Genomic DNA, 26,612 nt, shown 5'->3' with positions numbered 1-26,612 from the left:
CCGGAGATCGCTGGTTTCCACTATAATCATGAACTTCACTTCCGCATTTCCCAGGACTACACATTCATACATGCACTTCTTCCAAACACGCACGCCTGCTCATTCATCTCGCTTGATTACACTCAGCAGCTGAACCTTGTCAAAGACTGATAACACACCATACTTAAGCCATTCATGAACCCATCCAGTTTGCCGAGTCTTGTTTATTGTTAAGTGACATTACAACACGTTTCTCCCTGTCTTGTTTCTCCGTGTTTGAACCTAGCTTTGTATCCTTGTTATCCTGTTTAGCCGCCAGCCTTTCGACCTATTGCCTGTACCTTGATTACGACTCTGGATTTGCCCGCACATACCTGTTCATACCTGATTTTGACCATTGCTTGCCTGACTGTGAATAAACCTGCATTTGGATCCTACCTTCTTTTGTTGGTGTCACTCCCTGTCGTTACAGATTTTGCATGATATGTGCTTTTTTAAATTTTCTCATAAAACCTAAAAAAAGAGAAAGAAATAAAGAAATTTCCCCAAGGTGTTTGAAGCTATCGTACTGATTATGCCATCAGGTTCAGCGTTCCTGTTGGATATTGTTTCCCCCACAGTCCAAATACATGCTAGGTGAATTGGATGAACTAAATTGGCTGTAGTGTGTTTGTGAATGTGACAGTGTATGGATGTTTCCCAGTACTGGTTTTCAGCTGGAAGGGAATTCGCTGCATAAAACATATGTTGGAATAGTTGGCGGTTCATTCTGCTTCGGCAGCTTCTGATAAATCAGGAACTAAGCCGACGGAAAATAATTGAAAAGTCTTATTCTGTAGTTGTCTCTGCAGATTAATCTAAGACAGAAAAACATTTTAGGCAGATTTCATATTTAACAAAAACTCTGCCTATTTACGTTTTTGCTGTGTGCTATTTTGTGCTCTGTTTATGTCACATGCGTGCATCCCCTGTGTAAGATAATTAATTGTTTGTGCTAAATCAAATATGGACCTCATCTAGTTCTTGGCTTTACGTTAGTACATTCCATCTGCAGTGTAGTTGTTTGTCTGGCAACATAACAGTAGTGATCCTTCATTAGCTGCAATTATTTAAAGTAAACTACACATTGACATATTGAAAGTCAGCCTACGACCACTGCTTTAGCCATCATCCAAATCGAACCCAGATTTGTTGTCATTGTGGTTTACATAAATTTGAGATAAATACAGCCGGCCAGTCCACAGAGGAGTCTTGTATCACCCTGAAGGAGTTTATTTTGGGATATGCCCAGCTGACTTAACATTTTTCCAAGTATTTCATAGCTACATACCAAATAAATAAATATATGGATGTGAAATATTGATCTGAGAATTAAATTCACTTAATGATTGCTAATTGTTGATGTTAAAAAATACAGTTAAGTAATCTGTCTGACTAGCGACAAAATGGAACAATAATTCAGTAATGATTTTCATAGCATTATTATTATTATTATTATTATTAATAAAAATAACAATAACAATAAAATAATATTAATAATAAATAAGCTGAAACCTAAAATACATTTCCTATTGACTAGCATACTTTTCTGCAATTATTTAACACACCTTAATCTATTTTAAGTGTAATTCTTCACTGTATCATTTTAATCATGCACTGTAAAACCCAATAAGTTAAGTTAACTCAAGCCAGTTTTGAGGAAACTGCAACAAACCATTTAAGTTTAAAAAAAGCTAATCCTAATGAGTACTGTGAACTTAATCCATTTGAGTAAACGAAACAATTTAAATACAGTAAAACCCATTAAATGACGAGAACTCAAACCAACTGAATACTGTAAAACACAATAAGTTAATGCAACTCAAATCGTTTGAGTACAAAAACTAATCTATTTGAGTACTGTGAACTTGCTCCATTTTTAGTTGAAGTAATGAGATATTTAAGTGATAAAGTAAGTCTTGACTGAACATTAATGATGAATACCTGCTGTTAGCAGAACTACTGAAGAGAAACTCAAAACTACAGCGACCTCAGTCACATTATTAAAAGAAATAAAACACGTTCAATCTATTCAAATCTTAGCAGAGGATCATTAAACAACTCCACAAACTGTATCAACAGCTTCACACAGCAACACTGAGTTCAAACCTCTTTTCAAATGTTAAAATTCATTTCCAGTCAATTTTGAGTTAACTACACTCATTTTATTAGATCAATTTGATTGTTGGGTTTTACAGTAGAAGAGCACCTTTAATCTTCTCTTCTCCAGGCCTGTTATTGCATGTAATTACAGAGCTTTTATAAAAAAAATAAATAAAAAAAAAAGATCTGCTCCGGGTCAGCTGGTCTAACTAGATTCCTGCTTTAATGTTTTCTTTTTTATTTTCGTTTTTAATCAGTAAATCCACTGCAGTCAAATGGACCATCACTTGCATCTTCTTGGTAAGTGGTGTGGTGGTTAGAGATTGCATTATGCATTTAAGCCTGCAAATTATAAAAACAGACTTCTTTTTTTATAAAAAATTTTATGAGCTGAAGATAAATGATATGTGAGAATTGGTCCCAAATAACCACACTGTAAAACCCAATAGTTTAAGGTAACTCAAACCATTTAAGGAAATCAATTGCACCAAACCATTTAAGATCAAAAACTAATCCTAATGAGTAATGCGAACTTAATTCATTTGAGTAAACGAAGCAGTTTCAGCACAGATTGCTTTTTAGAAGTCAAACCAATTGAGTACTATAAAACACAATAAGTTAACTCAAACAATTTTAAGGAAACCAATTGCTACAAACTATTTGAGTTAAAAAACTAATCTAAATGAGTACTATAAACTTACTCCATTTAAGTTGAAGTAATGAGGTATTTAATTAACTAATTACAGTGATAAACCCAACAGTCAACTTTATCAAATGAGTGTATTTTATTGTGTTACCTTAACTTTTTGGGTTTTACATTGTACCTTCAACACTGAGTTCAAAACTCTCTTTAAGTAAGTAAAATTAACTTTCAGGAAATGTTGAGTTAAACACTCATTTCTTTTGATAAAGTTGACTGTTGTGTTTTACAGTGCACCTTAACACACTAATTCTTATCAGAAGAGTGTTTTATAACACCAAGAATGTACAGTAGTAGAGATCAAACTGGACTATTTAATTCACAAATCAGTATGATTTGTTTATATTTATTTTTGAACGTCTCATTTTTAGTAACAGTAACTCATATTTTGAAATTTCCTTCCTTGGGGTTTTCCATCCTTGCTTTGCATCCAACAGCTAAAAGACTCTCTGGCTCTATGCTATATTTTAATATATGGGTGCAATCTGTCTTGGAAATAACTCTTACTTACAAAATGTTGGCCATTCTTGCAAAGACTCAAAGGAGGTCAGAGAGAGTTTGTAAAACCTTCAGAGTAATGTGCAGTTCTCCATTCATTTGTATAGAAAGGACAGCAGCCATTTCATTGTTACAGATAACGAGGATTAAATGGAGTTATACAGGAACTTTTCCTATGGCTTTTTCACTTTTATATTGGAAAGATAAATGGAAATATAGGACAAACAGCACTGTGAAGAGATGTGAATAGAATAGTTATGTCACCGTCGGGTGAGAGGAGAAAGGAGCGAGGACTCAATTGCAACAAATAATATGGGTTTTATTAATCATAAAGTATAAATTAAACAAAAAGGCAAAACAAACTACCCCGAAGGGGAAAACATTACTTGAACACAAACAAACTTGGCTGGCGAGCCAAGACAGGAGCATGAAACACAAGGGAAGTGTAGACGACGAACTGGCACAGGACATCAGACATGAGGAGAATATAAGGAGGAGTAAATTACCACACAATCAGATGAACATAATTAGCTAATAATGGGTTAACAAAAAGGGTGGGACTTGACAATAGACGAGAGAGTGCATGACACAGAGACAACACAAGCCATGCGCTCACATAAAACAGGACAAGAACATGCAGCCAATAAGAGAACTCATTAACTGCATGTTCATGACAATACAAGCACAACACTGAAGCACACAAAAGCATATGACCACAATGTAAACAGAGCCACGTGCTTTGACAACAGATGCAACGCACGCTCTGCGCACACCCACGAAGGCGTGCGCACACAGAGACACATACAATGACAAACAAGTGCTCGACCCAAGAAAACTCGAGCCGAGCACAACAGGACAGGACTAGACAGGACTAGTGTCCGGACTCTGCCACCAAAACAAGAATTTACATGACCAGAGTGGCAGAACCCTGACAAGTTCACTTATAAAATAAGACATTGTTTTATTTATATCTTATCATAGTTCTTCTGTGGGATACAAATAGAATATAAGTATCCTCCGATTGTCTTCCACAAATGTAAAACTTTTTACATCAAAACATGATAACAGTGATCAATGTCTCATTATAAAATTTAAAAGTGGAAATACATAAAAAAATACATGTGAATCAAGAGCTACAACAATTTCTGTTACAATACTTTCATTGCTCTCTAGTATCTGATACCCCCCCCCCCCTTCAAGACCCTTCTCATTTGCTTTTCATTTGAGGTAGTCTTCTCAGTCTCATTTATTAATTTTCTTGTCGGCTTAGTCCCTTTATTAATCCGGGGTCGCCACAGCGGAGTGAACCGCCAACTTATCCAACACGTTTTTACGCAGCAGATGCCTTTCCAGTCGCAACCCATCTCTGGAAAACATCCACACACACACACACACACACACACACACACACACACACACACACACACACACACACACACACACACACACACAAACACAACACAGACAATTTAGCCTACTGGAAAACCTGAGCACCTGGAGGAAACCCACGTGAATGCAGGGAGAACATGCAAACCTCACACAGAAATGCCAACTGAGCAGAGGTTCGACCCAGCGATCTTGAATAAAACAGACTGGCCAGTAGGAACAGAGGCAGGTGTAATGGTCAGAACCAGGCCAGTGTCCAAAACATCATAAATTCAGGCAGCACAAGAGTTAAGACTTTGCAGGGCAAGCCGGGGACTATACAGAAAGGCTGGGAAGGGAAAGAGCCCTGCAGTCAAACAGAAAAAGGTTAACTAAAAACAAACAGTTCCCCTATATTTGATGTTGTAGGTTCAGAAGCAAACAACAATCTGGCACAGAACAGCACAAAAAAAGAATATAGCTGTGGTCACACTAGACTTTTCTTCCCATAGACTTCCATTCATACACACGCGAATGTGTCAGACCGGAAACGCAAGCTCATGCAACAAGTTTCGCAGTTTTCTGCACTGCAAGGTTCAAGCTTGGTGAACTCTGACCTGCGAAATTGCATCACTTGACTTTGTGAAACCAATTGAGGATCAAAACATGACCTCTCTCTACAGAAATTTAGAACATGGAACTATCTCTCACTTTTTTAAATGTCAGATCATCTTGTTTAATCCCGCCCCTTTTTACAGCTCCGTACTACAGAATTTCACACGTTAAAAATCTAGTGTGATCACATTCGCAGCTTTGATAGGGGAGCTAATGAGGAGAAAATGATTAAAGACAGGTGAAACAAATTAAGTAGGAGCACAATCAAAGGAACATGTGGCCAATACAAACAAACAGATAGAATCAGCAGATCAGCCTAGAGTTCTGACATTTAAATGTATGGCAATTAACACAAAAACCTTGTGTTTTAGATTGTCAGCATTGATGCTGATTTTATTGTTGCTTTGGGAAAAGCTCTGTTTCTGTGATATTGGGTATACGCTATGCTGCTTTAAAGGTCAGGATGATTGTAAGACACATGGCCTGAGTCAGACGCCACACAAAGAACTTATTCACTTCCAGAGCTTCATTATGTGCACATTTCCACATATTGCACAAGTGCACTTTAGGAGTTCAGGAGGAGGAATTCATCTACAATTGAAATTCATTATCATCAGTCATTATTTGCTTATCCTTGTGCTGTGCCAAGCATGGTAAGATACTTGGATTCTTTCTCATGGTCTATTGGATAAAAATATGTTTTGTTAAAAATTAGTGAGGTAATTTTTTTACTGACAAGCAGGTTTAGAAACAGCTTAGAGGTTGATAAATGATGACATTTTGCATTATTGAACCTATAGCTTAAATTGTATAAACATAAATACATATTAAAATTATTGTTGATAAAACTTTTTCTTAATTTGTTCTTTAATACGAAGACAAGATAACAATAGGCACCATTACAGTAATTAAATTATTTTAGATAAAACAAACACACGCACGCAAAAAAACACTCGCACAAAAATAAAATCTCTGTAATCATTTACTCATCCTTTACTTTTAAAAAACCTATTTGGAGTTCTTCTACTGAACACAAAATTCTAGTTGAAGATTGAACTTTGAAATTTATTCAAGTCACTTTAGCATGCGTGTTCCCCGGAATCAAACAACAGAATTGTTACATTACTGTAAGTTTCACATTGAGGAAGGCACAATGCAATATGTCCTACTTCCTGCTATTTTTACAAACACAACTATGGGTTGTATTTCAAGAAAGTGTATAGCTTGCAGGGCAGGTTGCATTTATCAATTGATTTAAATCACAAAAAAAGTTACATTTTAGTTTTGCTATGAAAATACCAATAGCTATGACTTTGGCCTCAATAAATTTGTAATTTTCCTGCTTACTAATAGCTTTTAATGTAGTAGTTACGTTTAAGTTGTAGGGTGCAGCCAGTTGGTCGAATGACGGTATCCAATGGTGGATGAAGGTTCAATGCCTGTTCGGTCTTTCCAGTGCACAATGTTGATTTATATTAAACTTAACTCATATCTGACTCCAATTTTAGTATGAGGTGGTTTAGAATATTAATATATTTATCCTCGTTTTATCTGACTCCAATTATAAAGATTATTTTGTTTCCTTTCACATTATTTTAGATTATGATTGAATATTCTTTTGATTTGTTATTATACCTTATTCTCATTTACTCAGATTCCTATAGTATCTCGAGTCTTGAATCGGCCGGTTATACAACCTCTTAATACAAGCTTGTCAGTCTTGGTCATTAAACAGAGGCGATTAACCACTCTCCTAAAAAGGCAGAACCCTACATTACTCAATTTAGGAGATTTTTATGTGGTCCCAATAGATCTGTTATCTACTTCAACCAGACAAAGTATTTTAATAATAATCGCACAGGATTATAGGTTTGTAGATAAAGGCATAAATACCCACATTTAGATTAGTTAGTTGGCCTTTTACAGTCTAAGTATACTTGAATTAATGCCAATTTGTTAGTCGAATCTCTAACAACATTGTATAACGTGCCACGCTGCTTCGTCTAACATGTTTTAGTCCGTTACTAACCTGTACAGTGGCTTGTAGTGCTATGGACAACAACATTTACCAGTGATAATAACATGAGGTTTGAATAATTCAAAACATAATTTATTAGTCAGGTAAATGTATAATGCCAAATTCAATCAGTTAATTCATAAACGATCAATACAAAACATCAAATTATCAAAGACAAATCCAAGATGAAAAGATGCATTCCTGACTTCATGCTCCATGTTACGGGCTGATCTGGGTGAGCAGAATCGCCCTGAGCCTTTCTCAAACCTTACCTTAAGTAATCCAAAAATTCCCTCAAAGAAAGGGGTGTGTGTATAACAAAAGGCATTTACATTTAGTGCTGCCTGTGGAAAAGTCACACCCTTCACAGTGGTTCAAAAGATGCCTGAAGTTATATATTTATTGTTTTGATTATGTCTATTTCTGAGAGAATGATACCATTGTACCAATCGCACTGAGACATTTCAAATGATATCAAACATGATAGATAAAGTCACTTTGGTTAATCTAGAACATTCAAACATTGAAATGACCATATGTGTGAGTTGGGGTGGTTGAAGCCGAGTTTCAGCAGACTCAGATGCAAATGCAGCAGGAACTGTTTTTTCCCGCATTCCCACCTGCTGGGTTGTGGTCAACAGTCTCTGTTTTCAGCTCATGTTTTGAATTGTCAAAGACATCAAAAATATTTGTAATATTTCAATTTTTACAAAGTATTGGGTAGGATTAGGTATGTAGAATAATTTAATTAAATTCAATTCTTCTTTATTTGTATAGCGCTTTTACAATGTAGCTTCACATAGAAGGTCATAGTAAATTGGAACAGTGTAGTTCAGTTTTTAGGGTTTAAGTTCAGTTCAGTTTAGCTCAGTTCAGTGGTTTAAAAATCACTACTGAGAGTCCAAACACTGAAGAGCAAATTAATTTATGCGTAGCTCTACCGATCCCAAACCATGCAAGCTAGAGGCGACAACGGAGAGGGAAAAAAACGTCACCAATTGACGTTGAGAAACCAGACTCAGTTAGGCAAAGTTACCCTTTTAATTTCTCCGCTGGCCAAACGTCTTGTGTTTTGAGCTGCAGTCTCAGCGACGGAGGCTGGAAGCTGGCCTCAGCGAAGACTTGTCTGTCCTTGGAGCGTCACAGGAATCAGTCTCATGCTCTCCACTCCTCCAAGACCACCACTGCAGCTTCTCAGGATACAGCCTGGTCCAGGATATGGAAACGTTGGGATCATCTCGTTGCTAGTCCTGGATCGAAATCATCAGAATAAGATCATGCAGAATATGGGCTTTTGCGAGTACTAATAAACAGCCAATAATTTAATAATAGGCAGGTAATGAGCCACTAGCGGGTGCTTTGAGCACAAAACCCTGGATGACAGCAGCGCAAGTTGGACAGTTCATCAAGGATCTTCCACTGGATTTCATCTCACTGTAGTTGTTAAACGTGATATTTTTTCATCTTGTCTCTATCTAACAACTCTTCGATCATGAATCTATTACTTGTTCTCAGATAATGTGTTTTGGCTGAGTGCAAAGATAAGCTAATATATTAATTTATGTAACCACGTACACTGATTCTGCAAATTTGACTGTTCCTTCCCTTTATGTCATCTACTGTATCTTATTGTATGCTATACTTTAATAATAATATTGATTATTAAAACTAATATTCAGCAAAAGAGACAGGGTATGCTTTATATTTTTCAATGAAAATCAAAGAAGGCAGTTATGTTATAGGCTTCGTTTTGTTATAATTTTGTTATAAATATGCATACAGTGAAGATGACGGTCATATGAATATGTAGTTATGCCTCAACATTTTAAGTGTCTGTTATCAAAATGAAAATAGGCAGTTCCTTTTATCATATTTTCACTTTATTGTTAAGATAGTGAAACAATGTAGGCAGGGTCATGCGAATGACGTTATAAAGTACACTGATGTGGGCAGTTTGTTTTCCATATAATACTTGCAAAGTCTGAACGTAGGGAAAGGGTGCAAGACTGAACTTTGTGCTCTTAATATTGAGGAAAAAGCTGCAATCAGATTCAGTCTGCAGCCACACCTCCCTTTTCAGATGTCTCTGTTTCCCCCCATCTATACTGACACGGAGCAGCAGCATTTAAAAACCAAAACGACTTATTCAGTGTTTTCAAAATGCTCCATTTACGGGCTGGAAAACTCCAGGGTAGTGTGGATGGAAGGCGCAACCATAGCAAAATTTATGCGTTATAAAACTAAAACATAATAGTGTAAACGGAGCCTAAATGACCACAGGAAAATAGAGCTACAGTGGTTTCCTTACTTCTGATAATTTGCATAACTTTGCAGCAAGTTTTGATTTTGCTCTCTTGACAACATAATGTTGGTGAAAGTATACCACAAGGGTGGGAAAAGTACTATAAAATCAACATTAATTTTCATAAGCATGCCTGATGTCATGTAGCTGTCTGGTTACAAGATACTTTAGTTACAAAGAAAGAGGACCTTTAAATGCTTTTAAAAGCTCGGCTTAAACCATCCAACGTGTGGCTGTACTTATCTGTTTTTTTCCGTTTCCAGATATTGATGAGTGCCAGGTTCACAACGGAGGCTGCCAGCACAGATGTGTGAACACTAGAGGCTCGTACTACTGCGAGTGCAATCCAGGCTTTCGGCTCCACGTTGATGGCCGCACCTGCATAGGTGAGTGTTTTGGGGTCGTGTTAGGTCACTGACAGATAACAGACAGACAGGCTTGCATCCAAAGCTTTCGAGGCTGTAATCATCACGGCCTAAGAAAAGTTTGCTTTCACAGAACGGGTTTCTCTTCAAAGCTAGCTGGGGTCTCCACCTTGAGCTCCGTGTATGAGCGGGAATCAAAGAGCCTCTTGTTTTCTTAATAGTGGAATGTTTGCTTCTGTTCTGTTCTGTACTGTACGGCCTTGTCATGGCGAGATTGTGATGGACCTTTGAGATAGACCAGATCAGGATCCAACTGTTCGCTTGCCAGAGCTGCTATCAAACCATCACATCCATCTATTCAAATGTGACTGCGCTGCGGAAGGTGCCAGGTGAAACTCAACAATTCAGTTTTCAAAGAAAAAATACCAAACCCTGTGGGAATCGATTTAGCTAATGGTGTCTGGATGAAGGGGCTTTGCTTTTCCAATTTGTGGCGGTAATAGCAATAAAAGGCTTTTGTATAGCACTGTTTCAGAGCTTAGGAATTTCCTGCATGGACATTCACTGAATACATGAAACTAAACAGAATAAATACAAATTGTGAGCCAAGTAGGCAGTTAAACTCTGTCTTTGTGCTATACTGGGATGCCGCATGACAACTAAACAACCTTTAATTTGGATATTGCTTGAAAAAATAATTTTTTTTTGTTGAAATATGTGTTTTGGGGGGACTTTTCACTTCATAGATTTGGCAGTTGACAAAAGCTCAGTTTTGTTTATTTAAAGTACAAGAAAGTATTAAATATGTCATTAAAAGGATTACTTTGAATATAAAGCACATAAATGCTACACTATAAAACCCAAAAAGTTAAGGTAACTCAAACCATTTGAGAAAACCGATTGCAACAAACCATTTAAGTTTAAAAATTAATCCTAATGAGTACTGTGAACCTAATCTATTTGATTAAACAAAGTAATTTGAGCACAGTGAAACTCAATAAACGAAGACAACTCAAACCAACTGAGTAATGTAAGTTAAGGCAACTCAAACCGTTTGAGGAAACCGATTGCCACAAACCATTTGAGTTAAAAACTAATCTATATGAGTACTTTGAACTTACTCCATTTAAGTTGAAGTAATGAGGTATTTAATTAACTCATAAACTTTAACACTGAGTTCAACACTAACTTTCAGTAAATTTTGAATTAATTACATTCATTTCATTTGATAAAGCTGACTTTTGGGTTTTACAGTGTATGAAATATTATTAAATAAACTGTTAAATGACTGTTTTGGACAAATGCAAGTAAAGCTCAATCAAATCTGCTGTTCATTGCATGGAACAGATTCTAAAGTGCATAAAGCAAAAGATGTTAACAGAAATGCATTCAATGGAAAAAAAAGGAATATTGCAATGGTGCTTTATTTTGGTATTATTATTATTTCCCCAAATTATATTTTTATGTTTTTTTTATGTTTTATGCTTCATTTACAAAACAAAAATGTTATAAAATTTGCTATTTTGCTTGTCAAGTTCTCTCACATGCCACTGAACCTGATCTCGTGATTTGTCAGTTTAGTGGCTAATTCAGTTGTTCAGTTCAGTTATAAAAAGGAGGCATGGCACCCAGCCCCATCCCTAAACCCAACCGTCATTCGGGGATAAGCAATTTGTACTAAATTGTACGAATGAGATCATACAAATTTATACAAATTAACCACTAAATCAAAAAGTTGCTTATTGTTGTGAGATTGTGTTGCACAAATGCACACCTTTTTCCCAAGATTGTGTTTCTATAGTTTACGCTGAGAAATAGTAGAATGATTTAAAAAAAAAAACACACACTCTTTATTCATTCGTTTTCTTTTTGGCTTTTTTCCTTTATTTATTTGGGGTCACCACAACAGAATGAACCACCAACTTATCCAGCACATGTTTTACGCAGCTGATGCGCTTCCCATCACTGGAAAACATCCATACACACACATCCATTTACACTCATACACTACAGGCAATTAGCTTACCCAATTCACCTGTACTGCATGTCTTTGGACTTGTGTGTGAAACTAGAGCACGGAGTAAACCCGCACGAACTCGGGGAGAACATGCAAACTCCACACAGGCACACTCTTTATAAAGCATTGTAAAAACGCTATTGTCATATACAAAATAGCTAAAATACATTAAATGTTTGCTTTTTCTGGTAAACACTCATTGATGTTTTAATAATCTTGACAATTCAGCTGAAACATAACTGTTTTAGTTAATTTCAGGCTAACAGTAAATAGTAATACTTCTACAATATAGCGTCCGATAGTGATATCCATAGAAAAATGTATATCTTTGCCTAATAAACACATTGTTGCTATGTTAATATATATACTTTTTAAGAACACATTGAACGGCTGTGGTAGAAAAGCATAAAGCTTTTGTAAAGTGGAAGCCAGAAGATTTGATACAGAATCTGCCAAATGTCAGTTACTCTACCCAAATAAGAGATATCAAACAAAATACATGTTATTTTTTTATTTACTTGTCGGAATAAGATAAAAATCACTTACCTACATTATAGGCCACAAAAGAAAATAACTGTTTAATTTATATAACTGACCTTGTTTAAAAGTTTCTTGATTCTTAAAATTGTTGTTACTTAAATGATCCTCATGAATATTTTTGGTTTTGTTCTTGTATTTACTCACATTTATTTGTTTTATTTTTTAAATGCGATGAGATGTGTTTATAGGAAATGTCTGCTAATTAAATCCACAACAGAAGCAGTAAATATTAGCAACCAATTATATCGTTGCCAATGTTTACTTTGTTGTTTTTACAGTTAAAGTGAAAATTATTAGCCCCCCCTTTGGATTTTTTTTTTTTCATTTTAAAAATTTTCCAAATTATGTTTAACAGAGCAAGGAAATTTTCACAGTATGTCTGATAATTAGACTTTTCTTCTGGAGAAAGTCTTTTTTTTTTTGTTTTATTTCGGCTAGAATAAAAGCAGTAATTTTTTGAAAAGCATTTTAAGGTCAAAATTATTAGCCCCTTTAAGCTATTTTTTTTCGGTTGTCTACAGAACAAACCATCGTTATACAGTAACTTGCCTAATTACACTAACCTGCCTAGTTAACCTAATTAATCTAGTTAAGCCTTTAAATGTCACTTTAAGCTGTATAAAAGTGTCTTAAAATATCTAGTAAAATATTATTTACTGTCATCATGGCAAAGATAAAATAAATCAGTTATTAGAAATGAGTTATTAAAACTATTATGTTCAGAAATGTGTTAAAAAATCTGTTAAATAGAAATAGAAATTGGGGAAAAACTAAACAGGGGGGCTAATAGTTCTGACTTCAACTGTATATGATTAGCAATACCTTACCTTTGTTATGAATTCTTTTGTTAGCTAAATAGCTTTAACCAAGTGTTTTCCTCTTGCCAATATGCCACATTCTTCATTTGAATACTTTAAATAAACTTGTAGGGTTACAAAAAGCAAAAACTGCGTTAAAAAATTCCCCTCTAGATGCTTTTGACCTCTACTGTATTTTATTTCAGCTTTAATTTATTAAAGTACAAATCAGTTGTTATTGCTTGCATGTTGCATATGCTGATGATGGAGCTTACCTTATTTTGAACCAAAAACATTCCATTCAGTTTCCAAGCCTATTTGACATGTAAATAATAAATGGCATTAATAATCCATTTAGGAAAGTTGAATTCTGGAATCTGTTTTCTTTGCTGTATGTCTGATGCAGTAGCAGCGTTTTTTCAGCTGAATCAGCAGTTGAATCTTCTACCTTCCCAAGCGAGCCGAGGAGTCCAGGGCCATCTATTTCTTTTCTGATATCAAACCAACTCTTTTATAAAACCACAATCTAAACTGAAGCTGAGATGGAACGCAATATTAAAGTAAACCAAAAACAGATGCTGCTAATTAATCAATGGGGGCTTCATCCAGGATCATGGTTTCATTTAACTGTAATTTAAGAAGCTAGTAATCTTTCTGATACCTCCAGCCAGAAGCTCTTATTAAGCTCTGACTTATGACCGCTAGATAAAACCTTAATTGTTTTCAATTAACCCAAGCTTTCTCTGCCAAAATACATATCATCCCATCATACATCGAAAATGTAAAGATTTCTTTCACATTCTCACCTCAGAAAATGATCCTTTGTCAACATTATTGAACAGTTTATTTTGGAAGGAGAGACTACTGTATGATTATAGTGACACTTTGAGATCTGATTTGGACCGTTTTTAAGTATTATACGCAGGGATTTTTGAGGACAGACAGACTCCTCCACACTGAGGCTGACTGATGTGCCTGTTATGACAATATATATTTAGTCTCAATACTGAAATGTAGACTGTGGATTGAGGACATTTGGCAGCCAGTGTCTTGAATGGTTTCAGATTTGTGGTTTAAAACTGCTGTGATGCTCAGGCATTTTAGTGGTGTTACAGTAAGTATGGCTGACTCTCTTTACAAAGTTTGACCTATTTGAACATTCAAAAAAACAATGCCTCTGTGTAGCTTTATACAGAAAGTATTGAATAAGATAGTAGGGCTGAACAATAGTGGACAAATCTGATATTGCAGTATTTTATTTTTCTTCGATAAATATTGCAATATGAATAGTTTAACTGGGGTGCGTTTCCCAAACAATAATATAACTCGAGGCTGAACTATCATAGTACGATGCATCGTTTGGGAAATGAATGATGTAGTGACGAGTGTTTAGCAAAACCTGTAGTTTCTCTGTTGCAGATCCATCATTTGAACCACTTTAGTTATAATAATATACAACTCCCATAATGATGCTCTTAACAGGTGGAGTAACTACTTCTTTACAGAAAAAAACCATAGTTTCTTTGTGCAAATTAGATGGTTTTACACGCCAACGCATGTAAAAAATTAAAATCCAATATTAGTTTTGGTCAAAACATGCACTGGTTTTCCATAACAATTAAAATATATGTAAATGGCACATAAAGGGTCCATTTTTCCTTTACGAATATTATTGAAAACAATAAATATTCTATTATAAAACCACTTACAAAAAGATAAAATGTACTCTATTATCATATATAAATCATAGAAATACATAAATAATGAGGCTATTTATTAAGAAATGAAATTTATTGTTTATTATTTACTAGGAAATGAAAAAAATTTATACTTTAATCATAATAATAATTATGATGATTTATTATTATTATTATTATTATTATATTGTGTAACCCAGGTTACTAGTGGGTAGTATACAGCAATAGAGCAAATAGAAATATGAGGAAAAAACATTGGCAGAATACTCGATTAAATAATATACATTAAAATTATTTACTTATATAAATAATTTATAATAGAGTATTATACAGCATTCAAGGGAATAGTGCTTTAGAATGACATCATCGTGCCTTACACTATAGCAGCAGATCAGCTTTCCAAACAATAACAAATCTCGCTTGTCTGTTAGCTTGTGTTTACCGTTGCTATGGTGATTCAGTGTTCGCAAGGGAAAGCAGAGATGTAAGTTGTTATATTAATAAAAGTAATATAACTATTAGATTTACATCTTTTAATGTTTTAATGCGTATTAACTGTGAAAATTGACCATTAATAAGATGCTGACATGATTTCAATTATATATTTTTAATGAAGGATTGAGAGAAGAAAAAAACAAGATTTGTTTCTGAGAGTGAAATCTGCACACGAGTGCCACCTGGAGTTTTCCTATTTTTTTCGCTTTGATTTTGAATGTTTCCTTGGTGAGTTCGTGTTTTTATTAATTATTATTGTATTCATTATAACATGATTTAAACTAGTGTCAAAAAAATGTGTTTCATTAATTAACCATTTGTCTGGTCTAGTAAAAACAAAGTATTATACAGAGTATTATACAAGTGATTGTGTAAAGTTTAAGTGAAAGAGTAAAATGCTGTCATTTATAAAAAGAAAATGCCAAATAGGAGAGAGAAATAGGAAAAACACAGAAATTCAGCAGAGAGAAGCATATACATGGTTATTTACTGTTGCTGTTTATTTAGAAATGTGTTAAGCTGAGTTAATGCATTCACTGTAAAATGCTAATGGTTTCTTTGGCCTTGTGTTTTCAAGGCCAGGTTTTTTTTTTTGTTTGGTTTTGTTCGTTTGTGCATCTTCTTCTGGTTTTTCATCGGTGAGATGTTCTATTGACGTCAGTTGCTGGATGTGATCTGCTCTGGATTCGAATTAATTGAAGTTTGAACTCTTTTCTGGATTTGGATTGTCTCAACTTCCATCGGCGTGTCTCATTGTGGAGTTGGACTGGCGAGCCTCCCATTGAGTGGATTCTTTGGATACACCTGTTGAAAAGATACAAAGTAAAACCTATTCAACGTCATGGTAGGAGTGTAAATTTACAACACACTCACAAGTGCAACATCCTGGATCTCTGGAACTGAATTTGCAACCTAGTTGTTTTGCAAAAGAATCTTTTTGAAAGTTTATCACCTTTACTGGACTTTTGGAACATTTTGAAATGTTTTAAGTGAATGTTTTATTTTCATTTTTATTTTATTTGTACATTGTTCCTTTAGAGTGTTCATTCGTTGAAATTTTTGAATCTTTATAGAGAGAGGTTAACTGATTTAAGAAGGGAAATCTTGATTATATGTTAAATAATAATACAATTTTAATATTGTATTATTAACTTACATTTGCAAACCTTTAATATAGTACTGTTATTAGCATATTAATATTATATTATTGTTATAATAGTAACCAAAATATAATATTAGCCTTAACAATAGAAAAACAGAAAAAACAACAATATTAACTTACCTTATTAGTGATATAGCCTGTGAAGAAAGAGAAGTGTTATTAGAGAGTGTAAATAAGATTGAGGTCATTAGATAAGTGTGAAAAAACCTAGAATTTGTTTTATTTATTTATTTTTATTTATTTATTTATTTTATATTTCTGTGAACATTTTACAATACAATCTTTTAATATTCTTACCTCTGTGTCCGAGTCCTTCACTGTTGTTGTATCTTCTCTCTCTTTGGAGGAATTTAGACTTCTGAGCATCTGGTCCATTGATTAAATCTTATAATACATTTGTGTACCGAGGGTTACATACCAAAAAGTGGCGAGAGCCAGCCAGGAGAGAGATTGCAACAACAGTGTCTAATTACAGTATTCGAGTTCACTATAAGTATTACAAATCGGAGAGAACTTTAACGTCATGGATATCATAGAAAAAGAGAATGTAGATATCTCAAAAACAGTGATTGTGGGTGGAATGACACTGACTGAGACAGACTCAGATTTAGAGTCATGGCTTTTAAGATATGGTAGTATTAACCGACATCTTCTAATTGATGACCCTGACTGTGAGTTTCATCGACATGCTATCATAGAGTTTACACATAACTCCGCGATGAAAACATTGATGCCTCTTTTGCCTTTAACTGTAGTTAGTATGTCAAACCCAAGTACCACTTTCATGGTACGTGCTTTAAGTTGCGTTTATTCCCATATTGCTAGTGATAGTGCTACTAATGGATATCTGGAGGAATTGCAAAACATTGCTAGTTTTAGTGGGAAATCGATTGAGGAGGTACTCCAAACAGAGTTACTGAAGATGAAATTTGGCCCTTCTCATGCTGAATCACTACCTGTTTTGGATAAAAATCTTGAATTTCCAAATGCAGCACGTTCTCAAATACTTGATCGTAGCACAGTCAGTTTACCAAATAGACTGCTGTCCCCAGTCATATCACAAAGTGTGATTACTGAACAAACAGCTTTTCCTTCATCTAGAATTTCACCATTTCATGAAGTTGAGTCAACAAATTCAAAAAACCTGTCCAAGGAAAGCCTTAACCATAGAAGTACTAAACCCACAGTAACAGTGTCATCCCATCCAGCACTTACCATGGATATAATTGATCCTCCTAGCGTGCAAAAGGTAGTAGTTGAGCATATTGTCCGCACAAATGACACAGCTCCAATGCACCATACCTCTTTTCGCCTCCGATCTTTCTCTGGAAAAATTCCTAGACCTGTTAATGAGCCAGATTTTGACACTTGGCGTGCCAGTGTTGATCTCCTACTGACAGATCCTTCTATATCTGACTTAAATCGAGCCAGAAGAATCATAGACAGTCTGCTTCCCCCTGCTGCAGATATTGTTAAACATGTCTCCCCTAACAGTTTACCTGCAGTATATCTAGAATTGCTGGAGTCTGTATATGGCTCTGTAGAAGATGGAGATGAGTTATTAGCCAGATTTATGAATAGCTTCCAAAACAATGGTGAGAAGCCTTCAACTTACCTGCACAGATTACAAGTTCTCTTAAGCACAGCTATTCGACGAGGTGGGATATTTGAAGAAGAGAGAAACCGATATCTTCTAAAGCAGTTTTGTCGCGGCTGTTGGGACAGTTCCCTCATTACTGACCTTCAATTAGAAAGGAGAAAAGCCACTCCTCCTTCATTTGCAGAATTAGTAGTTCTCATCCGTACAGAAGAAGATAAAAATGCCTCTAAAGAAGAAAGAATGAGAAAACATTTAGGGCTAAATAAACACTATCCTGCCCCCTCGAAATTCAGACTGTCAGCTCACCAGATATCTGCCCACCAAAGTGAAACGCAGGATGATCAAACTGACACATCTCTCGCAAAGCAAGTGTGTGAACTTCAAGCTCAAGTTGTTGCACTGCAAAAGCATTCAAGCCAGAAAGAAAAGAAAAAAAATGCAAAACCAGATGAAGTGAGTGAGCTGAGAAATGTTGTCACTGAGTTACAGGCACAGATTACAGCCATGCAAACTACAGCCACTCCAAAAATTAAAAGTGATGTAGAAGCAACTGAAATTGCTGACTTAAAGAAACAGATTGCTGATTTAAAGGTTCAACTGACTGCCCCTGATACGTATAGAAACCGCACCAGAAACTTGCTGCCTGAACCTAGAGCAACAGATTGTTACAGAGCTAGTAAACTACCTGAAAGTAGACCTCGTCCGGGGTATTGTTTTAGATGTGCGGAAGATGGTCATCTTGCCAGCAGCTGTAGTAATGCTCCTGACCCTACTAAAGTTGCTGAGAAAAAACGCAAGTTAAGGGAGCGACAAGCCCAGTGGGATACCCAACAAGTAGCAATCATGAATCCTTTAAACTGAGGACGGTCTCTGTAGAGGGGCATACAGAGACTAAAAGAAATAATAATTGCCCTGAGAAACGTAAACAATTGTTCAACCAAAATGCGTGTGACGCACCCCCTTTGAGAAATTTACCAAGAGGATTAGTGGGAGTGAAGTGTACTGCCCAAATAACTGTTGGTAATAAAAGAGTTTCCTGCCTTCTGGACACAGGGTCCCAAGTAACTACTGTTCCCTGGTCATTTTATCAAGAGAATTTATCAAATTGTCCACTTAAATCATTGGATAACTTGCTGGAAGTGGAAGGGGCAAATGGTCAAACAGTGCCTTATCTTGGATATGTGGAATTGACTCTTAAGTTTCCCAGAGAGTTCCTTGGAACAGAGACAGAAGTGCCCACTTTAGCCCTGGTAGTCCCAGATTTGATGAACACTCCCCAAGTTCTAATTGGCACAAATTCATTAGATGCTCTTTACAGCAACTATGTCCAACAATCTGCTTCCTTTCCTCAATCTAACTTCCATGGTTACCGTGCAGTACAAAAAGTTTTAGAAGCAAGATACAAACAAGCAAGTGCTGATGTAGTGGGCTGTATCAAATTCAAGGGACATGTTCCAGAGGTAGTACCTGCAGGATGTACAGTGGTTCTTGATGGACATGTTCTAGTTAATTGTCCTCATGTAGGGAAATGTGTAGCTCTAGAGTCACCAACTTCACCCGCTTTACCTGGTGGTTTGCTAGTTGCCAGCTGTTTGCATTCCTTACCCAACAAAAGGAATCAACAGTTACCAGTTGTGTTACGGAATGAAACTCAGACCGACATTACCATCTATCCCAGAACTATAATTGCTGAATTGCGGGCAGTCCAAGAAGTAATAAAGAGTGGGCCAGTAAATTCCAGCACTGTCAATAAAGAACTTTCTGCTTATTCCAATCTCAAATTTGACTTTGAAAATTCCCCATTGACACCTGAATGGAAGAAACGAATAACGGATCAATTAAATTCCATGCCTGAAGTCTTCGCCTTGCATGACGTAGATTATGGACATACAAACAAAGTCACTCACCGAATAAAGCTTAATGATGAGACTCCTTTCAAACACAGACCTCGACCCATACATCCTCAGGACATTGATGCAGTACGAAAACATTTGCAAGACTTGTTAGCAGCTGGAATTATCCGAGAGTCAGAATCCCCCTTTGCCTCCCCCATAGTAGTTGTAAGAAAGAAAGACAATTCTGTACGTCTTTGCATTGACTTCAGAAAGCTGAACTCACAAACCATTAAAGATGCCTATGCCCTGCCAAATCTGGAAGAGGTCTTTTCAGCACTAACTGGTTCAAAATGGTTCTCTGTCCTTGACTTAAAATCAGGATATTATCAGATTGAGATGGAGGAAGCTGACAAAAGTAAAACTGCCTTTGTGTGTCCCTTGGGGTTCTGGGAGTTCAATAGGATGCCCCAAGGCATTACCAATGCCCCAAGTACGTTTCAAAGGCTGATGGAAAGATGCATGGGTGACTTGAATAGAAAAGAGGTGTTGGTCTTCATCGATGATCTGATCATTTTCTCTGAAAGTTTAGAAGAGCATGAATCAAGGCTGATGCATGTTTTGAAAAGGCTCAAAGAATATGGACTGAAGCTATCGCCTGAAAAGTGCAAGTTTTTCCAGACTTCTGTTCGATACCTTGGTCATATTGTATCAGAAAATGGAGTGGAGACTGATCCAGTGAAAATCGAGGCCCTAAAAACCTGGCCAAGACCAAGAAATCTCAAAGAATTAAGATCTTTTCTGGGATTTTCTGGATACTATAGGAGGTTCATTCAGGATTATTCCAAGATAATCAAACCCCTTAATGACCTCACAGTAGGGTATCCACCTCTTCAAAAACGTCACCTACAAGAGAACAAGAATAAGCAATATCTGGACCCCAAAAAGGAATTCGGAGACAGATGGAATCAGCCCTGTCAACAGGCCTTTGACATGATTATTGAGAAACTCACCTCTGCACCTGTTCTGGGATTTGCAGACCCAAAGCTTCCTTATGTTCTGCATACTGACGCCAGTAACACTGGGCTTGGGGCAGCCTTATACCAGAAACAAGAGGGACAAATGCGGGTCATTGCTTTTGCAAGCAGAGGGTTGACAAGGAGTGAAAGCCGGTATCCAGCTCACAAGCTAGAATTTCTAGCTCTTAAATGGGCAGTCACATCTAAATTCAGTGACTATTTGTATGGAACAGAATTTGTGGTCGTAACTGATAGCAACCCTTTAACTTACATTCTGACATCTGCAAAGCTTGATGCTACCAGTTATCGCTGGTTGTCAAGTCTGTCCACTTACAATTTCAAGCTCCAGTATAGGGCTGGAAGTCAAAACTGTGATGCAGATGGCCTTTCAAGACGACCACATGGTGAACTTTTAGATGACCCTGCATCTCAGAAAGAGAGAGAGAGAATTAAACAGTTTACCCTTCATCATTTAGATGAATTTGGAGTTGAAGATTCTCTTATCCTCCCAGAGGCCATAAAAGCCATCTGTGATCGACATCAGATTGGAAATTCCTCACATAAATGCAAATTTTCCAACCCTTCCATTGCCCTTGTTGAGTCCTTAGCCCTGCATGCAGATGTATTACCAACTGAGTTTGAACAAGAAAATGAGCATGGTCTTCCAGTCATTCCTTACCTGTCTAACGAGGAGTTAAAGAGACAGCAGAGAATGGATCCTGATCTCAAATTCATTATTGATTGTTTACAGCGGAATGAAAAACCTTCTAGTTCAAAAGACCAATCGTTTGCTGTTACTCTGTGGATAAGGGAATGGAGCAGATTAGAATTAAGGGATGGATTGCTTTATAGGAAGAAGCAAGATCAGGAAAGCACTCACTATCAATTAGCCTTACCTGTAGCTTTACGTGGAACAGTGTTGAAGAGTCTCCATAATGATATGGGACACATGGGCATGGAGAGGACACTTGACCTTGTCAGAACCAGATTCTTTTGGCCAAAAATGTCATCATCTGTTGAAGAGAAAATTAAGACATGTGAGAGATGTGTACGTAGAAAAGCGTTTCCTGAAAAAGCAGCTGAAATGATGAACATCAAGACTACCAGACCATTGGAGTTGGTCTGTATGGACTTCTTGTCTTTAGAGCCAGATCAGAGTAACACCAAAGATATATTAGTTATTACAGATCACTTCACCAAATATGCGGTGGCTGTGCCTACCAGAAACCAGAAGGCGCAGACTGTGGCTAGATGTTTATGGGAAAACTTTCTAGTACATTATGGATTTCCGGAAAGACTGCACAGTGATCAAGGACGAGATTTTGAGTCAAGCCTCATCAAAGAGCTATGTCTCGTCGCAGGTATACACAAAGTGAGAACTACTCCTTACCACCCAAGAGGAAATCCAGTGGAGAGATTCAATAGGACCCTTCTCCAAATGTTGGGTACTCTTGAAAACAAAAAGAAGTCGTGCTGGAAGGAGTTTGTCAAGCCTTTGGTGCATGCCTACAATTGCACTCGAAATGATGTAACAGGATACACTCCCTATGAACTTATGTTTGGTAGACAGCCCAGGCTGCCAGTCGACTTAGCCTTTGGGTTACCTGTGGATCGTTCTACCAAATCCCACTCTCAGTATGTAAAAGATCTGAAAGAAGGTTTAAGAGAGAGCTATGAAATTGCCATCAAAAACTCTGCAAAAGTAGCCCAACGTAACAAGCGCAGATTTGACAAACATGTGGTTGTTTCTACTCTTGACGTAGGAGATAAAGTCCTTGTGCGAAATTTGAGGCTAAGAGGCAAGAACAAACTGGCAGACAAATGGGAACCAGATGTCTATGTAGTTATCCGTAAAGCTGGAGATCTCCCAGTATATGTAGTCCAGCCTGACGGAAAGACCGGTCCAGTTCGAACTTTACACAGAGACTTACTTCGACCTTGTGGATATTTGTCTGAAAATGAAATTGAAGAAATGAGTCCTCCAAATGTTCAACGTAAGCCCAGAACTAGGTCTAGCTCTGCTCTAGAATATGCTCCCAAAGAACATCAAATGAGTGATCAGTCAGAATCTGAGGATGACTCTCTATATATTAGAAATGCAGGACGCCAGTTGGAATCCATTACAACGACTGTGTTACCTTCATCACAAAGTCCTGTGCTTGTAAGGAACTTACCTGGCATAGAGCCCATTGAACCACTCCCTGTCGTGGTGAACCCTGAAAAAGAAACCTTACCTGATTCCAGATTAGAAGAAGACTTAACTGAAAATCAAAGAGATGATGTCAGTGAGAATTTCTTACCTGTGCTGAACCCTGCTGATATTGACCCCAAAGAAATTGAACCTGAAAGAAGTGGAAATAGTGTTGAAGTACAGATCCATAGAAAGGCGCTTGAATTAGATCCTGTTGATGTACCCCATTCTAATGATCAAAATCCTCATGTCAGAAATGTTTCAAGTAACCAGCCAATAGTGGATGAAGACCTAGATACCAGTGGCCCTAGACGCTCAAAAAGGCAATGTAGACCTCCTAATAAGCTTGAGTATCATAAACTAGGAAATCCCTTGACACTAGTCATTCAGTCCTTACTACAAGGTCTGAGTTCTGCCTTTACCACATCGTTAGAAGAACCCATACTCACTAGAGATCAGCCCTTTGTTGTGCCAGACCCTTTTCCAATTGCAGTGACAACCCAACCCCGTACATGCCCGAGGACGTGCCTGAATTCAGGGGGGGAATGTGTAACCCAGGTTACTAGTGGGTAGTATACAGCAATAGAGCAAATAGAAATATGAGGAAAAAACATTGGCAGAATACTCGATTAAATAATATACATTAAAATTATTTACTTATATAAATAATTTATAATAGAGTATTATACAGCATTCAAGGGAATAGTGCTTTAGAATGACATCATCGTGCCTTACACTATAGCAGCAGATCAGCTTTCCAAACAATAACAAATCTCGCTTGTCTGTTAGCTTGTGTTTACCGTTGCTATGGTGATTCAGTGTTCGCAAGGGAAAGCAGAGATGTAAGTTGTTATATTAATAAAAGTAATATAACTATTAGATTTACATCTTTTAATGTTTTAATGCGTATTAACTGTGAAAATTGACCATTAATAAGATGCTGACATGATTTCAATTATATATTTTTAATGAAGGATTGAGAGAAGAAAAAAACAAGATTTGTTTCTGAGAGTGAAATCTGCACACGAGTGCCACCTGGAGTTTTCCTATTTTTTTCGCTTTGATTTTGAATGTTTCCTTGGTGAGTTCGTGTTTTTATTAATTATTATTGTATTCATTATAACATGATTTAAACTAGTGTCAAAAAAATGTGTTTCATTAATTAACCATTTGTCTGGTCTAGTAAAAACAAAGTATTATACAGAGTATTATACAAGTGATTGTGTAAAGTTTAAGTGAAAGAGTAAAATGCTGTCATTTATAAAAAGAAAATGCCAAATAGGAGAGAGAAATAGGAAAAACACAGAAATTCAGCAGAGAGAAGCATATACATGGTTATTTACTGTTGCTGTTTATTTAGAAATGTGTTAAGCTGAGTTAATGCATTCACTGTAAAATGCTAATGGTTTCTTTGGCCTTGTGTTTTCAAGGCCAGGTTTTTTTTTTTTGTTTGGTTTTGTTCGTTTGTGCATCTTCTTCTGGTTTTTCATCGGTGAGATGTTCTATTGACGTCAGTTGCTGGATGTGATCTGCTCTGGATTCGAATTAATTGAAGTTTGAACTCTTTTCTGGATTTGGATTGTCTCAACTTCCATCGGCGTGTCTCATTGTGGAGTTGGACTGGCGAGCCTCCCATTGAGTGGATTCTTTGGATACACCTGTTGAAAAGATACAAAGTAAAACCTATTCAACGTCATGGTAGGAGTGTAAATTTACAACACACTCACAAGTGCAACATCCTGGATCTCTGGAACTGAATTTGCAACCTAGTTGTTTTGCAAAAGAATCTTTTTGAAAGTTTATCACCTTTACTGGACTTTTGGAACATTTTGAAATGTTTTAAGTGAATGTTTTATTTTCATTTTTATTTTATTTGTACATTGTTCCTTTAGAGTGTTCATTCGTTGAAATTTTTGAATCTTTATAGAGAGAGGTTAACTGATTTAAGAAGGGAAATCTTGATTATATGTTAAATAATAATACAATTTTAATATTGTATTATTAACTTACATTTGCAAACCTTTAATATAGTACTGTTATTAGCATATTAATATTATATTATTGTTATAATAGTAACCAAAATATAATATTAGCCTTAACAATAGAAAAACAGAAAAAACAACAATATTAACTTACCTTATTAGTGATATAGCCTGTGAAGAAAGAGAAGTGTTATTAGAGAGTGTAAATAAGATTGAGGTCATTAGATAAGTGTGAAAAAACCTAGAATTTGTTTTATTTATTTATTTTTATTTATTTATTTATTTTATATTTCTGTGAACATTTTACAATACAATCTTTTAATATTCTTACCTCTGTGTCCGAGTCCTTCACTGTTGTTGTATCTTCTCTCTCTTTGGAGGAATTTAGACTTCTGAGCATCTGGTCCATTGATTAAATCTTATAATACATTTGTGTACCGAGGGTTACAATTGTTTTAAATTTTTTTTTTTAAGTCTACTTTTACAATTTGACACATGCAAACCACTGCAGAAATGTTCTAACCAACAGGCCCATGGCCATGTCATATATAGGCTACATTTCTTAATAAATAACCTATTATAAAAAAAAGCAATAATGTGTACTATGTTTTTTGTTTTGTTTTCACAAGCTTTGGAGCAATGCCTGTAAAAAAGATACTAGCTTTGACATCAATGTTTGTGCAAAGTGCACTGCGAAGAGAGCGCAATTGTAAACATGAGGATCGCTAAAAATGAAATGTAAAAATACTTCGAAAGCACTATTACACCTAAGAGAGATGTCTTTAATATATTTTTTAAATCATTCTAAGTGAATGAAAAATGAATAAAGGAAAATAGTTTGAATAGCTCGATTTGACCTTTCTGGGCAGTCTAACAGTATTCAGGTACAGAAATAGACTAATCACAATCCAAAAAATATCTGCAAATTATTGGATCAAGTAAAATATTGTTTTGTTTTCACCTTCAGAAGTCAAAATTTATATTTTTTTCTTAAAATAAGTAAAATTAACTACCAGTAAGAAAAATTATTATAACCTAGATAGTTGGACTACAAACAAGACAAAAATAAATTATATATTATAAATAAATATATTATAATAAATTGTATAAATGATTAAAATAGATACAATTAATTTTTGTTACACCTCTAAAACATCATAATTTCTTGCTAAAAGTAATACAGTACTGATTATTTCATAAGCAAACATTACTGTTGAAATGTTAAGGGGTGGTCGAGAGATCATTTAGTCATTTTCCTGCTAAATAATTAACATTCAAATGACTTCAAATGATCGAT

At 35.9% G+C, this 26,612-nt stretch overlaps 2 protein-coding genes across 7 annotated transcripts in view; both read left to right on the top strand.

Moving 5' to 3' along the window:
- megf6a (multiple EGF-like-domains 6a) overlaps positions 1 to 26,612 on the top strand; it is a 161,366-nt gene that overhangs the window by 50,997 nt on the left and 83,757 nt on the right. For all 6 annotated transcript variants that reach the window (XM_087306891.1, XM_087306890.1, XM_087306889.1 and 3 more), the window contains one exon: positions 9,882 to 10,004. In XM_087306891.1, coding sequence (XP_087163017.1) covers positions 9,882 to 10,004 — 123 coding nt within the window. The remainder of the gene's footprint in view (positions 1 to 9,881; positions 10,005 to 26,612) is intronic.
- Positions 15,484 to 19,152, top strand: LOC147838194 (uncharacterized). Its single transcript, XM_087306942.1, has 3 exons — positions 15,484 to 15,518; positions 15,651 to 15,757; positions 16,107 to 19,152. Exon 3 carries the CDS (start codon positions 17,215 to 17,217, stop codon positions 19,150 to 19,152), a length of 1,938 nt encoding a protein of 645 aa, XP_087163068.1. The 5' UTR covers positions 15,484 to 15,518; positions 15,651 to 15,757; positions 16,107 to 17,214.

Source organism: Danio rerio, chromosome 23 (genome assembly GCF_052040795.2).
Source record: "Danio rerio strain M-AB ecotype USA chromosome 23, GRCz13ab, whole genome shotgun sequence".
NCBI classification, from domain to species: Eukaryota; Metazoa; Chordata; class Actinopteri; order Cypriniformes; family Danionidae; genus Danio; species Danio rerio.
The sequence above is the reverse complement of the archived record's forward strand: the minus strand, read 5'-3'. Positions and strand labels throughout refer to the sequence as shown.